At 43.4% G+C, this 15,416-nt stretch overlaps 1 protein-coding gene across 1 annotated transcript in view; it reads left to right on the top strand.

The window, feature by feature from the left end:
• The window catches only part of mast3b (microtubule associated serine/threonine kinase 3b), a 205,244-nt gene that overhangs the window by 115,293 nt on the left and 74,535 nt on the right, over nucleotides 1-15,416 (top strand). The window contains exons 14-16 of the mRNA XM_060846498.1: nucleotides 10,555-10,687; nucleotides 11,104-11,269; nucleotides 15,140-15,241. Coding sequence (XP_060702481.1) covers nucleotides 10,555-10,687; nucleotides 11,104-11,269; nucleotides 15,140-15,241 — 401 coding nt within the window. The remainder of the gene's footprint in view (nucleotides 1-10,554; nucleotides 10,688-11,103; nucleotides 11,270-15,139; nucleotides 15,242-15,416) is intronic.

Here is a 15,416-nt window from a genome sequence, read left to right as displayed (position 1 = left end):
GTATGATGGGTTGAAGTGTGTATCTATTTGAACACAAGGAGTCAGGAATAAGGGGGATGAACTCAGAGCATGGATCAGTACTTGGACGTATGATGTTGTGGCCATTATGGAGATTTGGAAATCACAGGCCCAGGAATGGATTTTGGATGTCCCAGAGTTTAGATGTTTCAAAAGGAATAGGAAGGGAGGGAAAAAAGTGGGGGAGTGGCATTGCTAATCAGGGATAGTATAACAGCTGCAGAAAGGGAGATCATCGAGGAGGGTTTGTCTGCTGAGTCAGTATGGGTGGAGCTCAGAAACAGGAGAGGAGCAGTCACTTTATTGGGAGTTTTCTGTAGACCCCCCAATAGCAATGAGACATGGACGAGTAGAACATTGAACATAGAAAAATACAGCGCAGTACAGGCCCTTTGGCCCTCGATGTTGCGCCGACCGAAGCCTACCTAACCTACACTAGCCCACTATCCTCCATATGCTTATCCAATGCCCCGTTTAAATGCCCATAAAGAGGGAGAGTCCACCACTGCTACTGGCAGGGCATTCCATGAACTCACGACTCGCTGAGTAAAGAATCTACCCCTCACATCTGTCCTATACCTACCACCCCTTAATTTAAAGCTATGCCCCCTCGTAATAGCTGACTCCATACGTGGAAAAAGGTTCTCATGGTCAACCCTATCTAAACCCCTAATCATCTTGTACACCTCTATCAAGTCACCCCTAAACCTTCTTTTCTCCAGTGAAAACAGCCCCAAGTGCCTCAGCCTTTCCTCATACGATCTTCCTACCATACCAGGCAACATCCTGGTAAACCTCCTCTGCACCCGTTCCAGTGCCTCCACATCCTTCCTATAGTATGGCGACCAAAACTGCACACAATACTCCAGATGCAGCCGCACCAGAGTCTTATACAACTGCAACATGACCTCAGGACTCCGGAACTCAATTCCTCTACCAATAAAAGCCAGTACACCATATACCTTCTTCACAGCACTATTTACCTGGGTGGCAACTTTCAGAGATCTGTGTACATGGATACCAAGATCCCTTTGCTCATCCACACTCCCAAATATCCGACCATTAGCCCAGTACTCCATCTTCTTGTTACTCTTACCAAAGTGAATCACTTCACACTTACCTACATTGAACTCCATTTGCCACCTTTCTGCCCAGCTCTGCAGCTTATCTATATCGCGCTGTAACCTGCCACATCCTTCCTCACAGTCAACAACTCCACCGACTTTCGTATCATCCGCAAGCTTGCTCACCCAACCTTCTAGCCCCTCCTCCAGATCATTTATAAAAATGACAAACAGCAATGGTCCCAAAACAGATCCTTGCGGAACACCGCTAGTAACTGCACTCCAAGTTGAACCTTCACCATCAACTACTACCCTCTGTCTTCTTCCAGCAGCCAATTTCTAATCCAAGCCTCCAATGCACCCTCAATGCCTTACCTCCATATTTTTTGCAGTAGCCTACTATGGGAACCTTACCAAACGCCTTACTAAATGAGTAGAATGTGAGTAGATTGGGAGGCAGATTTTGGAAAGGTGCAGAAGTAACAGGGTTGTTGTCTTCAACTTCAACTTCTGTAACATTGATTTGAACTACTTAGTGGAAACAGTTTGGATGGAGCAGAATTTGTTGAGTGTGTCCAGGAAGGATTCCTGACTCAGTATGTAGATAGGCCAACTAGAGGGGAGACCATATTGGATTTGGTGCTTGGCAACGAATCAGATGCTCAGATCTCTCAGAGAGAATCTCAGTGACAGTGATCACAACTCCCCGACCTTTGCTATGCCATGGAAAAGGATAGGAGCAGATGGTATGGGAAAGTATTTAACTGGGGGAGGAATAATTAAAATGCTATTAGACAGGAACTGTGGATTATAAATTGGGAACAGATATTCTCAGGGAAATGCACGACAGAAATGTAGAGGTTGTTTAAGGAGCACTTGTTGTGAGTGGTGAATAGGTTTGTCCTACTGAGGCAAGGAAGGGATGGTAAGGGTCAAGGAACCTTGGGTGACAAGAAATGTGGAACATCTAGTCAAGAGGAAGAAGGAAGCTTACTTAAGGTGGAGGAAGCAAAGATCAGAAAGGGCTCGAGATGGTTACAAGGTAGCCAGAAAGGAACAGTAGAATGGACTTAGCAGAACTAGATGGGAGCATGAAAAAGCTGTAGCGGGTAGGATTAAGGAAAACCCTAATACATAATACACTAATGTGAGGAACAAGAGAATGGCCAGAGTGAGTGTAGAGCCAATCAGAGAGAGTGGAGGGAATATGTGTCTGGAGTCAGAGGACATTGGGGAGGTCCTTAATGAATATTTTGCTTCAGCATTCACTAGTGACAGCGACCTTGTCATTTGTAAGGACAGTGTGAAACAGACTGAAATGCTCAAGCATGTTGATGTTAAGAAGGAGGGCGTGCTGGAAACTTTGAGAAACATGAGGATAGATAAGTCCCCTGGGCCAGACAGGATATACCCAAGGTTACCAAGGGAAGTGCAATGACCTTTGCATATTCACTGTCCACTGGAGTAGTGATGGAAAATCTTATTCCCTTGTACAAGAAAGGGAATAGGGATAATCCTGGGAATTACAGACCAATCAGTCTTTATGTCGGTGGTGGACGAATTATTGGCGAGGATTCTGAGACACAGGATTTATGATTATTTGGAAAAGCATAGTTTGATTAGAGATAGTCAGCATGGCTTTGTGAGGGGCAGGTCATGCCTCACAAACCTTATTCAATTCTTTGAGGATGTGACAAAACCCATTGTGATGATAGAGCAGTGGATGTGGTGTTTATGATAAGGTGTTTGATAAGGTTCCCCATGGTAGGCTCATTCAGAAAATAAGGAAGCATGGGATATAGAGAAAGCTGTTTGTCACAGAACTGGCTGGCCCATAGAAGACAGAGGGTGGTAATAGATGGAAAGTATTCAGCCTGGAGCTTAGTGACCAGTGGGTGTTCCGCAGGGATCTGTTCTGGGACCTCTGCTCCTTGTGATTTTTATAAATAACTTGGAAGAGGGAATGGAAGGGTGGGTTCGTAATTTTGCTGATGACACGAAGGTTTGAGGAGTTGTGGATAGTATGGAGGGCTGTTATTGGTTACAAAGGAACTTGACACGATGCAGAGCTGGGCTGAGAAATGGCAGATAGAGTTCAAGTGCAGAGTGATTCATTTTGGAAGGTCAAATTTGAATGCAGATTATTGGGTTAAATCAGAATTCTTGGCAGTGTGGAGACACAGAGGGATCTTGAGGTCCATGACCATAGATCCCTCAAAGTTGCCACTCAATTTAATAGGGTTGTCAAGAAGGTATATGGTGTGGTGTCTTTCATTAACAGGGGTATTGAGTTTAAGAGCCACTTGGTTATGGTGCAGCTCTGTGGAGCCCTGGTTAGACCACACTTGAAATATTGTTCAGTTCTGGTCGCCTCATTATAGGAAAGATGTGGAAGTTTTAGTGAGGGTGCAGAGGAGATTTACCAGGATGCTGCCTGGACTGGAGGGCATGTCTTATGAAGAAAGATTGAGGGAACGAGGGCTTTTCTCATTGAAGTGAAGAAGGGTGAGAGGTGACTTGATAGAGGTGTACAAGATGATGAGAGGTATAGAGTGAATAGCCAGAGACATTTTCCCAGGGCAGAAATGGCAAACATGAGGGGGGCATAATGTTAAGGTAATTGGAGGAAGGTTTAGGGGAGATGTCAGTGGTCGGTTCTTTAGTCAGAGAGTGTTGGTGTGTGGGATGCACTGCCAGCGGTGGGAGTCAGATACATTAGGGACATTTAAGGGACTCTTGGATAGTCACATGAATGATAGTAAAATGTAGGATATGTAGGTTAGTTTGATCTTAGAGTAGGATAAAAGGCCAGCACAACATCGAGGGCCATAGGACCTGTACTGTGCTGTACTGTTCTATGTTCTTTTTGAAACATGCAAGATTCTTAAGGGGACTTAACGAGACTCCCGAACATAGTATGTTGCCTCTCAGGTACACGGGTCAAGGATGTCTCAGATTGGCTACAGGATATTCTGAAGGGGGAGGGTGAACAGTCATCTGTTGTGGTGCATATAGTCACCAGCGATATAGCTAATAAATGGATGATATCCTACAAGCAGAATTTAGGGAGTTAGGAGCCAAGTTAAAAAGTAGGACCTGAGGTAGTAATCTCAGGGTTGCTATCAGTGCCACGTACTAGTCGGGGTAGAAACGCAAGAATAATCAGGATGAATGTGTAGCTTGAAAGATAGTGCAGGAGGGAGGGGTTCAGATTTTTGGTGCATTGGGACAGATTCTGGGGGAAGTGGGACTATTACAAATCGGACGGTCTATACCTGAGCCAGACTGGAACCAATGTCCTAGGGGGTGCTTTTGCTAACGCAGTTGTGGAGAGTTTAAGTTAATGCGGCAGGGCGATGGGAACCAAATGAGGAGGTTAGTGGACAGTAAGAAGGTAGTAACTAAAGCCTGTAGGGAAATAGATAATGAAGTCAGCGCTTCTAAGTAAAAAAGTAGGGAGGGAGCAGATGATGAACGCAAAGGGACTGGTGGTCTGAAGAGCATTTGTTTTAATGAAAGAAGTGCATTTTTTTGCTAATCAGAGAGTGCATCACAATTACAGAGACGAAGGTAGTTGAGGAAGGTTTGTCTACTGAGTCAGTATGGGTGGAAGTTAGGAACAGCAAGGGAACAGCCACCGCATTTGGGATTTTCTACAGACCCCCTAAAAGCAGTAGAGAGATTGAAGAACTCATAGGCTGACAGATTCTGGAAAAATGCAGATGTAGCAGGGTTGTAGTTATGGGTGACTTTAACTTTCCCAATATCGACTAGAACCTCCTGAGTGCAGGTGGTTTGGATGGAGCTGTTTTTGTCAGGTGTGTTCAGGAGGGTTTCCTTATTCAGTATGTAGATAGACTGATGAGGGGAGAGGTTATTTTGGATTTGGTGCTCGGCAATGAGCCAGAATAGGTGTCAGACCTCGTGGTAGGATGCACTTTGGTGACAGTGATCACAACTGCCTCACATTTACCATAGCCTTGGAGAGGGAAAGGAGCAGTTACTAAGGGAAGATATTTAATTGGGGAAAAGGAAGTTAAGACACTATCAGACAGGAGTTGGGAAGTACAGACTGGGAGCAATTGTTTCACAAAAGGGCACAGCAGACATGTGGAGACTATTTAAGGAGCAGTTATAGCGAGTGATGCACAAATTTGTTCCTCTGAGACAGGTAAGAAGGGGTAAGATTAAAGAACCTTGGATGATGGGAACAGAGGAGCTTCTCGTCAGAAGCATGAAGGCAGCTTACGTAAGGTGGGGGAAGCAAGGATCTAGCACAGCTTCAGAGGATTACAAGTTTTCTAGAAAGGAGCTCAGAAATGGACTGAGGAGAGCCAGGAGGGGGCATGAGAAAGGGTTGGCAAGAAGGATTAGGGAGAACCCAAAGCTATTTTACTCATATGTGAGGAATAAGAGAATAATCAGGGAGAAGGTAGGGCCGATCAGGGATAGCGGAGGGAACTTGTTTGTGGAGTCTGAGCAGATAGGGGAAGCCCTAAATGAGTTTTTTGTTTCGATTTTCACCAGGGAAAGGGAACTTGTTGTGAATGAGAACTTTGAGGAGCTGGGATACAGTCTTGACCAGATCAAGGTTAATGAAGTTGATGTGCTGGAAATTTTGGCAAACATTAAGATTAATAAGTCCCCATGGCTAGACCAGATTTATCCCAGGCTGCTCCGGGAAGTGAGAAAGAAGGTTGCTAAGCCACTGGAGAGGATCTTTGCTTCCTCACTCTCCACTAAGGAAGAACAAACTCAAATGCTGAATAAAGGATTAAAGACAGGATTCTTGGCAGTGTGGAGGAACAGAGGGATCTGGGTGTGCAAGTATATAGATCCCTCAAAGTTGCCACCCAAGTGGATAGGGTTGTTAAGAAAGCATATGGTGTTTTGGCTTTCATTAAAAGGGGGGTTTAGTTTAAGAGCCGCGAGGTTTGGTACAGCTCTACAAGAGACCACACTTGGAATATTGTGTCCAGTTCTGGTTGCCCTACGATAGGAAAGATACAGAGGCTTTGGAGAGGGTGCAAAGAAGGTTTACCAGGATGCTGCCTGGTCTGGAGGGCTTGCCTTATGAAGAAAGGTTGACTAAGCACGGATGTTTCTCTCTGGAGAGAAGGAGGAAGAGAGATGACCTGATCGAGGTGTACAAGATAATGAGAGGAATAGATAGAGTCAATAGCCAGAGACTTTTCCCCAGGGCAGGACTGACTGGAACTAGGAGTCATAGTTTGAAGATATTAGGAGGAAGGTATAAAGGAGACGTCAGAGGTAGCTTCTTTACGCAGAAAGTTGTGAATGTATGGAATATGTTGCCAGTGGTGATGGGGGAAACAGAGTCATTGGGGACATTTAAGCGACTGCTGGACATGCAGATGGAGAGCAGTGAGTTGAGGGGTGTGTAGGTTAAGTTATTATATCTTACATTCGGATTAAACCTCGGCACAACATCGTGCGCCAAAGGGCCTGTTCTCTGTACTTTTCTAAGTGTAATAGGTAAGGCATATGAACTTAGGACTTGGATTAGTACCTGGGAGTATGATATTATTGCTATTACTGAGACTTGGTTAATGGAAAGGCAAGATTGGTAACTAAATATACAGATGCTGCAGGCAGGATAGAGAAGAAGGTAAAAGAGGTGGAGAGAGGATATCACAGCTGTGCTGAAGGAGGGCATTATGGAGGACTCAAGCAGTAAGGCAATATGAGCAGAGCTCAGAAATAGGAAGGGTACAGTAACAATATTGGAGCTGTACTATAGGCCTCCCAACAGTGAGCGTGAGATAAAAGTACAAACATATAAACAATTATGAAAAGATGTACAAGCAACAGGGTGGTGGTCATGGGAGATTTTAATTTTCAAACATTGACTGGGATTCACTTAATGTTAAAGGTTTAGATGGAGCAGAATTTATAAGGAGCATCCAGGAGGGTCTTATAAAGCAATTTGTAAATAGTCCAACTCGGGAAGGGGCCATGCTGGATCTTGTATTGGAGAATAAGCCCTGCCAGGTAGTTGAAGTTTCAGTAGGGGGATTACTTTGGGTAATAGTGATCACAATTCCATAAGTTTTAGAATAAACATTGACTAAGGCAAGACTAGTCCTAAAGGAACAGCGTTAAACTGGGGGAAGGCCAACTATACCAACATTCGGCAGGAGCTGGGGAATGTGGATTGGGAGCAGCTGCTTGAAGTAAATCCACATTTACCTTCAATAACTGGGAGGTATTTAAATAGAGGTTGATGAGAGTGCATGACAGACATGTCCCTGTGAAAATGAAGGATAGAAATGGGAAAATTAGGGAACCATGGAAGACAGGTGAAATTGTAAGATTAGCTAAGAGGAAAAAAGAAGCATACATAAGGTCTAGGCGACTAAAAACAGACAAAGCTTTGGAAGAATATCAGGAAAGCAGGACCAATCTGAAAAGAGGAATTAAGAGGGCTAAAAGGGTTCATGAAATATCTTTAGCAAACAGGGTTAAGGACAATCCCAAAGTCTTTTATTCATATACAAGGAGCAAATGTAACTACAGAAAGGGTTAGCCAACTCAAGGACAAAGGAGGAAAGTTACACATTGAGTCAGAGAAAATGGGTGAGATTCTTAATGAATACTTTGCATTGGTATTCACTGAGGAGAGGGAATGACAGATGTTGAGGTTAGGGATAAATATTTGATTACTCTGGGTCAGATCATCATAAGGAGGGAGGAAGTGTTGGGTACTCTAAAAGGCAAAAAGATGGACAAGTCCCCAGGTCCCAATGGGGATCTATCCCAGGTTACTGAGGGAAGCGAGAGTGGAAATAGCTGGGGCCCTAACAGATATCTTTGTAGCATCCTTGAACACAGGTGAGGTCTTGGAGGACTGGAGAATTGTTAATGTTGTCCCCTTGTTTAAGAAGGGTAGCAGGGATAATCTGGGTAATTATAGACTAGTGAGCCTGACATCAGTGGTAGGGAAACTGGTGGAGAAGATACTGAGGTATAGGATCTACAGAAGAAAATGGGCTTATCAATGATAGGCAGCATGGTTTTGTGCATGTCTTACCAACTTAGTAGAATTCTTTGAGCAAGTGACAAAGTTGATTGATGAAGAAAGGGCTGTAGATGTCATATACATGGACTTGAGTAAGGCATTTGATAAGGCTCCTCATGGTAGGTAGATGGAGAAAGTGAAGTTGCATGGGGCCGAGAATGTACTAGCTAGATGGATAGAGAACTGGCTAGGTAGCAGGAGACAGAGAGTAGCTTCTCAAAAGGGAGTTTCTCAAAATGAAGAACTGTAACCAGTGATGTTCCACAAGGATCTGTGTTGAGATCATTGTGGTTTGTGATAAATGATCTGGAGGAAGATATAGGTGGTCTGATTAGCAAGTTTGTAGATGACACTATGATTAGTGGAATAACAGATAGTGAAGGGGATTGTCAGAGAATTCAGCAGAATATAGATAAATTGGAGAACTGGGTGGAGAAATGACAGATGGAGTTCAATCTGAGCAAATGCGAGGTGATACATTTTGGAAGATCCAATTCAACAACGAACCATACGATAATTGAAAAAGCCGTGGGGAAAATTGATGTACAGAGAGATCTGGGTGTTCAGGTCCATTGTACCCCGAAGGTGCCAGTGCAGGTCAATAGAGTGGTCAAGAAGGTATATGGCATGCTTTCCTTCATCAGACGGGGTATTGAGTACAAGAGTTGGCAGGTCATGTTACAGTTGTATAGGACTTTAGTTCAGCCACATTTGGAACACTGCGTACAGTTGCCACATTACCAAAAGGATGTGGATGCTTTGGAGACGGTGCAGAGGAGGTTCACCAGGATGTTGCCTGGTATGGAGGGTGCTAGCTATGAAGAGAGGTTGAGTACATTAGCATTATTTTCATTAGAAAGGTGGAGGTTGAGGGGGGACCTGATAGAGGTCTACAAAATCATGAGCAGTATAGACAGGGTGGATAGCAAGAATCTGTTTCCCAGAGTGGAGGACTCAATTACTAGGGGTCATGAGTTCAAGGTGAGAGGGGATAAGTTTACGGGAAATATGTGTGTAAAGTTCTTCACACAGAGGGTGATGGGCACCTGGAATGCATTGCCGCTGGAGGTGGTAGAGGGGGCATGATAGCGTCATTTAAGATGTATCTGGACAGAGACATGAATGGGCAGGGAGCAAAGGGAATCAGATCTTTAGAAAATAAGTGACAGGTTTGGATAGAGGATTTGGATCCACACAGGCTTGAAGGGCTGAAGGGCCTGTTCCTGTGCTGTAATTTTCTTTGTTCGTTGTTAGGTAGAGTTGTTAGGACCACTCCTATGTCTTATGGTCTTATGGAAAGTTGTTGAGTCCGTGATTAAGAAAGCAAATGCAATGTTGTCATTTATCTCGAGAGGATTGGAAAAAAAAGCAGTGACATACTTCTGAGACTTTATAAAGCTCTCGTCAGGCCCCATTTAGAATACTGTGCACACCTCAGGAAGGACATACTGTCACTGGAGCATGTCCAATGGAGATTCACACCCATGATCCCTGGAATGGGTAGGCGTAACATACGATCATTGGCTGAGCACCAGGGGCAAACACCTTCAACACATTATCTGGGCTGACACCAATTGTTAAAGTTAATCTGAGAATAACTTTTTAAAAAAGTTTGTGATTTACATATGAAAGCTGTGAAACCAACCTGGTCATTTTAACAGATGAGAGACTTAACAAACAATCAAGGTATTTTTCAATGTATAATTTCAATTACAACACACTGTAAACTTTTGTTATAAATTCTGTGTCTTACAATTGTGTCCTGCACAACCACCTGATGAAGGAGCGTCGCTCTGAAAGCTAGTGCTTCCAATTAAACCTGTTGGACTATAACCTGGTGTTGTGTGATTTTTAACTTTGTATTGCCATGTTATCTACCGCTGACATAAAGACAGGCAATTTGACCTGGTTGTCAGCAGTGACCAGGCAAGGAGTTATACGTGTTACTGTAAGCACTGTGATATGTCAATCTCATGCTTGCTCCATGTGAGAGTAGCTTTTGTGCAGACACATTGCATGTTCCTCAAGTAAACAGCCACATCTTTAGATCCTATGGGGTAGCCCCAGTCAGCCAGAGATCAGGGATTTTGGCACGGTAAGGCATCCAGTAGGACAGTTACTGCCATGATCCATATCTTTACAGTTCAGTGAGTGGGTTACTGTTGAGTGTGAGGATCACGTATTGGTCTCCTTGTTTCACTGTTATTCTCTCCCTCACTCAACTCCCTTCCCCCACTCTGATCTAGTTGTACAAACATCTCTCACTGAATTTCTCAAAGTGAGGTAGTCCCATTTCTTCCTGAAAATCCCATTTCAACCCTGGCCACCAAACCCAGTCCAGCCCAAACACAGGGTGAGAGTTAAATATCCTGAGCCTTTGTGCGTCCTGGGGCAAGGTGATCAGCCAGTGATGACCATTTGCTTTGCTTGCAGCCTGCTAATCACCGCATTGGGCCACATCAAGCTGACTGACTTTGGTCTGTCAAGGATTGGACTCATGAACATGACGACCAACCTGTATGAGGACCACGTTGAGAAGGACACCAGGGAATTCATTGATAAACAGGTAGACGGTGGGTGCCTGGGGTAGGAGGAGAGGGGGCCTTAGGGATCTTTTGAATCCTGTGTTATCAGAGGGCAAGCTGAGGTCAGAGTACTCAGTGTTAGTGGGGGTTGGGTTAGATTTGTGTGTGTGTTTGTAGGGGTTGGGTTGTGTGAGAATTGAAATGTTGGGGAGAATTTGGAAGTGAAGAACAGTAGGCACACATAATTGGAATGAGGGAATTTCAGATGACAGTGGGTTGGTGAGAGGCGACATTTGGAGGACAGGAGGTGAGTAGGATTGGACCAAAGGGCAGTGTGTTTGAATGGCATGGTGTCAGCATGTGATGGGGTCATAGGGCAGAATGTTTGGTCCACTCAGTATTTTGTGATGGAATTATTATGAGTCAGTTTGTTGCTGAGTGTCTCTGTTTTTGGCAGGTTTGTGGAACACCCGAATACATTGCTCCAGAGGTGATCCTCAGACAGGGATATGGCAAACCTGTGGACTGGTGGGCTATGGGAGTCATTCTGTTTGAATTCCTTGTTGGTTGTGCTCCATTCTTTGGAGAGACTCCGGAAGAGCTTTTTGGACAAGTAGTTAATGGTAAGTTCTTTCTGAGAATGAGTTGGAAATTCCAGAGTGTGATGGACACCAGGATTTCATTCCTCGGAAAAGGCTTCGCCCAGACTTAAGTTAGAGTGAGAGCTTGTAACTGTCTCCTGAGAAAGAGTAAATGCTCTGGGACACTGAGGATGAGCTAATGGGCAGAGGTGGATGGGAACTGACATGAGGGTCTCAAAGCAGCAGGTGCCAAGTTCCTACACTCACTGTGTAAACTCATCCTCTCTGTATTGTTATGAAGGTGTATATTATACCTTTAAAAGAGTTGAAAAGCTAATAAGGACTGAATGAAAGCACTAAAAATGCTGAACAAAGTAAAAATGTAACACTTGGTTGAAACAGATAGCTGGAGTTGTGTTGCTATGGAACAAAGTCAAATTCAAATTTAGCCAATCAGTTTAAATTATGCTCCAAGATACCAAAATCCAATCAAATTTGAAATATAATGTTTTTGATGACACCAAGACCAATGAAATGATATGATGTTTTGGAGAATAAAACCAGACATTTTGAACAGTTAGAGGGAGAACTGCCAAGGACACCAACAAAATATATACAGCCAGCTGAAGAACTCTCTGAAAGATATCTGTCTATGAGAAGTTTTTGCAGCAGAACAATAAAGCTGACCTCAAGAAAAATCTTCAGAGAAAAAGCTGCAAAAGAGAATCAGCAAAGCTGACTGGTTTTGAAATGTGATTTTTATTTGTAAATCTTAATCAGAGTTTTTTTATTGGACCAGTATTGTAGAGTGGGAGGTAAAAGATAAGTTTAAGAGAAAGGAATTGTAAATAGTTGTTGGATTTAATATTCTCTGTTGGACTTAAAGAATAAAATTGTTAATTTTTACTTTAAGTAATGAAATCTGGGATAGCTCGTTGCCTCTTGAAATTTAACAGATTACGGCATGAGGTGAGCATCTCTGTGTATTGGGTTTAATTTAGCAGAGAGGTTTACACCATGTCGTAACAGTCTATCCTGGCCGAAAACCGTCAAACCATGTCCACCCAACACCATGTCCACCCAACACCATGGCACCCAAAACCATGTTCACCCAAAACTATGTCCACCCAACACCATGTCCACCCAACACCATGTCCACCCAAAACCATGTCCATCCAACACCATGTCCACCCAACACCATGGCACCCAACACCATGTCCACCCAAAACTATGTCCACTCAACACCATGTCCACCCAAAACCATGTCCATCCAAAACCATGTCACCCAACATCATGTCCACCCAAAACCATGTCCCCCCAACATCATGTCCACCCAACACCATGTCCCCCCAACACCATGTCCACCCAACACCATGTCCACCCAACACCATGTCCACCCAAAACCATGTCCCCCCAACACCATGTCCACCCAAAACCATGTCCCCCCAACACCATGTCCACCCAAAACCCTTGCACCATTTATGAATAAAAATGCATTTTCTTTGTAACTTTTTAATGGGATCTTTTCTAATCTTGTACACATCTTGCAAATCTCCCATATGTCTGCTTTGCCCTAAGAAGTTTAAATGAAGGTCCTTCAGTCTAACTTTGTATCTAAAAACCTTCATGTCTTGAAACTTTCTGAAAATCCACTTTGCACCCTCGATAGATTGAATGGCCTCTTTTTGCACAGTATCAATTCTGTGATTCTGTAATTAACTATTTGCTCTCTTGTTAACTTCAAAGATCTATGCATGTGATCACCCAGGCCTATCTGTTCCTGCACATTATTTACATTTGTATAATCTCTCTCTAGCTCTTCTGTCAAAGGGCTTCTCTTCACACTTCTCTGCATTAAATTCCACCAGCCATTTGTCTGCCTATCTTGCTAAACCTTCTATGTCCTGTCCCCTGCTGATTGAGATTTTCTCTACCAAGTGGAAATCTGGTTTGCCCTGAACCACATGGGAAACAGGTCTGCCTGTCGCTTTGCAGGTGGTCCCTGAGGGGCTGCAATCAACAGAAGTGATTTTCAAATACACTTAACTTGAATGTCATCCAGGACATGTAAGAGAGCTTCATCCTGATCCAGACCAAAGGTTATTGTTGGAGCCACCAGACTCAAAATGTTAACTCTGTTTTATTTCCACAGATGCTGCCAGACTTGCTGACTTTTTCCAGCAATATCCATTTTTTTTTTCTTATATATTTTCCCCACATTGCACTGCATCAATAAGTATTTGTTCCACAGGGGTCAGTGCTGGGGCCATTGTTGTTTGTAATATACATAAATGATCTGGAAGAGGGCACTGTTGGTATGATCAGCAAGTTTGCAGATGACATGAAGATTGGTGGAGTAGCAGAAAGCATATGGGGCTATCAGAGAATACAGGAGGATATAGATAGACTGGAGAGTTGGGCGGAAAAGTGGCAGATGGAGTTCAATCCAGACAAATGTGAGGTGATGTATTTGGGCAAGTCTAATTCTAGAGCGAATTACTCAATTAACTGAAAAGCCTTGGGAAAAGTTGATGGGCAGAGAGATCTGGGAGTTCAGGTCCATTGTACCCTGAAGGTTGCAGCACAGGTGGATAGAATGGTCAAGAAGGCAGACAGTATGCTTGCCTTCACTGGACGGGGTATTGAGTATAAGAGCTGGCAGGTCATGTTAAAATTGTACAAGACATTGGTTCAGCCGCATTTAGAATACTGTGTACAGTTCTGGTCGCCACATTACCAAAAGGATGTGGACGCTTTGGAGAGGGTGCAGAGAAGGTTTACGAAGATGTTGCCTGATATGGAAGGTGCTAGCTATGAAGAGAGGTTGAGTAGGTTGGATTGTTTTCAATAGTAAAAAGGAGATTGAGGGGGGACCTGATTGAGGTTTACAAGATCATGAAGGGTACAGTCATGGTGAATAGAGACAAGTTTTTTCCCAGGGTGAAGGATTCAATAACGAGAGGTCACGCTTTCAAGGTGAGAGGTGAAACATTTAATGGGGATACATGCGACAAGCACTTCACACAGAGGGTGGTGGGTGTTTGGAACGTATTGCCAGCAGAGGTGGTAGAGGCAGGCACGGTAGATTTATTTAAGATGCATCTGGACAGATACATGAGTATTGGGGAACAGATGCTTAGGAATTGGGCGACCAGTTTAGATAGTATGTTTGGATCGGCTCAGGCTTGGAGGGCCGAAGGGCCTATTCTTGGGCTGTAAATTTTCTTTGTTCTTTGTTTATTCACTAACCTGTCCATATGTCTTTGACTCTGTATTTTCCTCACAACTTATTTACATATCAGTCTTCACATTGTCAGTAAAAGTGGTTACAAGACAGTCATCCTTCTCATTAATATGGATGATCTACCTGCTCAGCTCATTCTCCAGCAACCAGATCTAACAATATCTCTGTCGCATTTGGACTGGAAAACATATTGGTTTACAAGGTTCTCTTGAATAGATTTCAGACATTTTCCTCATTATATGTTAATTCAACATTGTTTATTATTCACTTTCCATTCAATATTTTACTGACCTAACAGCATTGCTGTTTTCTTTAGCTGTTCGATGTTCTTGCCATTATTGTGATGCATCTGTCCTACAATCATTCGCTGTTTTATTAAAGTTGGTCACCCTTTTATCTGAGTTATCTGTTGTTTTTATAGCAAACTAAAAGTTTCTGATATTATGGAGGGCTGATGAAGGGCTTTTGCCCGAAACGTTGATTTCGCTGCTCCTTGGATGCTGCCTGAACTGCTGTGCTCTTCCAGCACCACTAATCCAGAATTTGGTTTCCAGCATCTGCAGTCATTGTTTTTACCATGTTATTAATGGGGTCTGTGTGTGAGCGACTCTGGGAACCAGGGCCTTCTGGGACAAAATAAATTAAATCCAATTGGTGATATTTTGCAGATGAAATAATATGGCCAGACGGAGAAGAAATTCTCCCTGCAGAAGCTCAGGATCTCATCAACAGGCTGCTGAGGCAGAATCCTCGAGATCGCCTGGGGACTGGTAAATGTATCCATAATTCTGTCTGTACAGCAGCTCAAATAGCTTGTCAAATTCTAAAAGCTTAAAGAGATTTTAATGAGAAAATCAGATTCTTAACTGTCCCTTGACCCCACTCTGTGATCCTTGAGTGATCTTTTCCTGCTCTTTATCCATTATGCAAGTATTGATTTGCCCA

Source organism: Hemiscyllium ocellatum, chromosome 28, assembly GCF_020745735.1.
Source record: "Hemiscyllium ocellatum isolate sHemOce1 chromosome 28, sHemOce1.pat.X.cur, whole genome shotgun sequence".
In the NCBI taxonomy this organism is placed as follows: domain Eukaryota; kingdom Metazoa; phylum Chordata; class Chondrichthyes; order Orectolobiformes; family Hemiscylliidae; genus Hemiscyllium; species Hemiscyllium ocellatum.
Note: the sequence above shows the minus strand (reverse complement) of the source record. Positions and strands in the feature narration are given on the sequence as shown.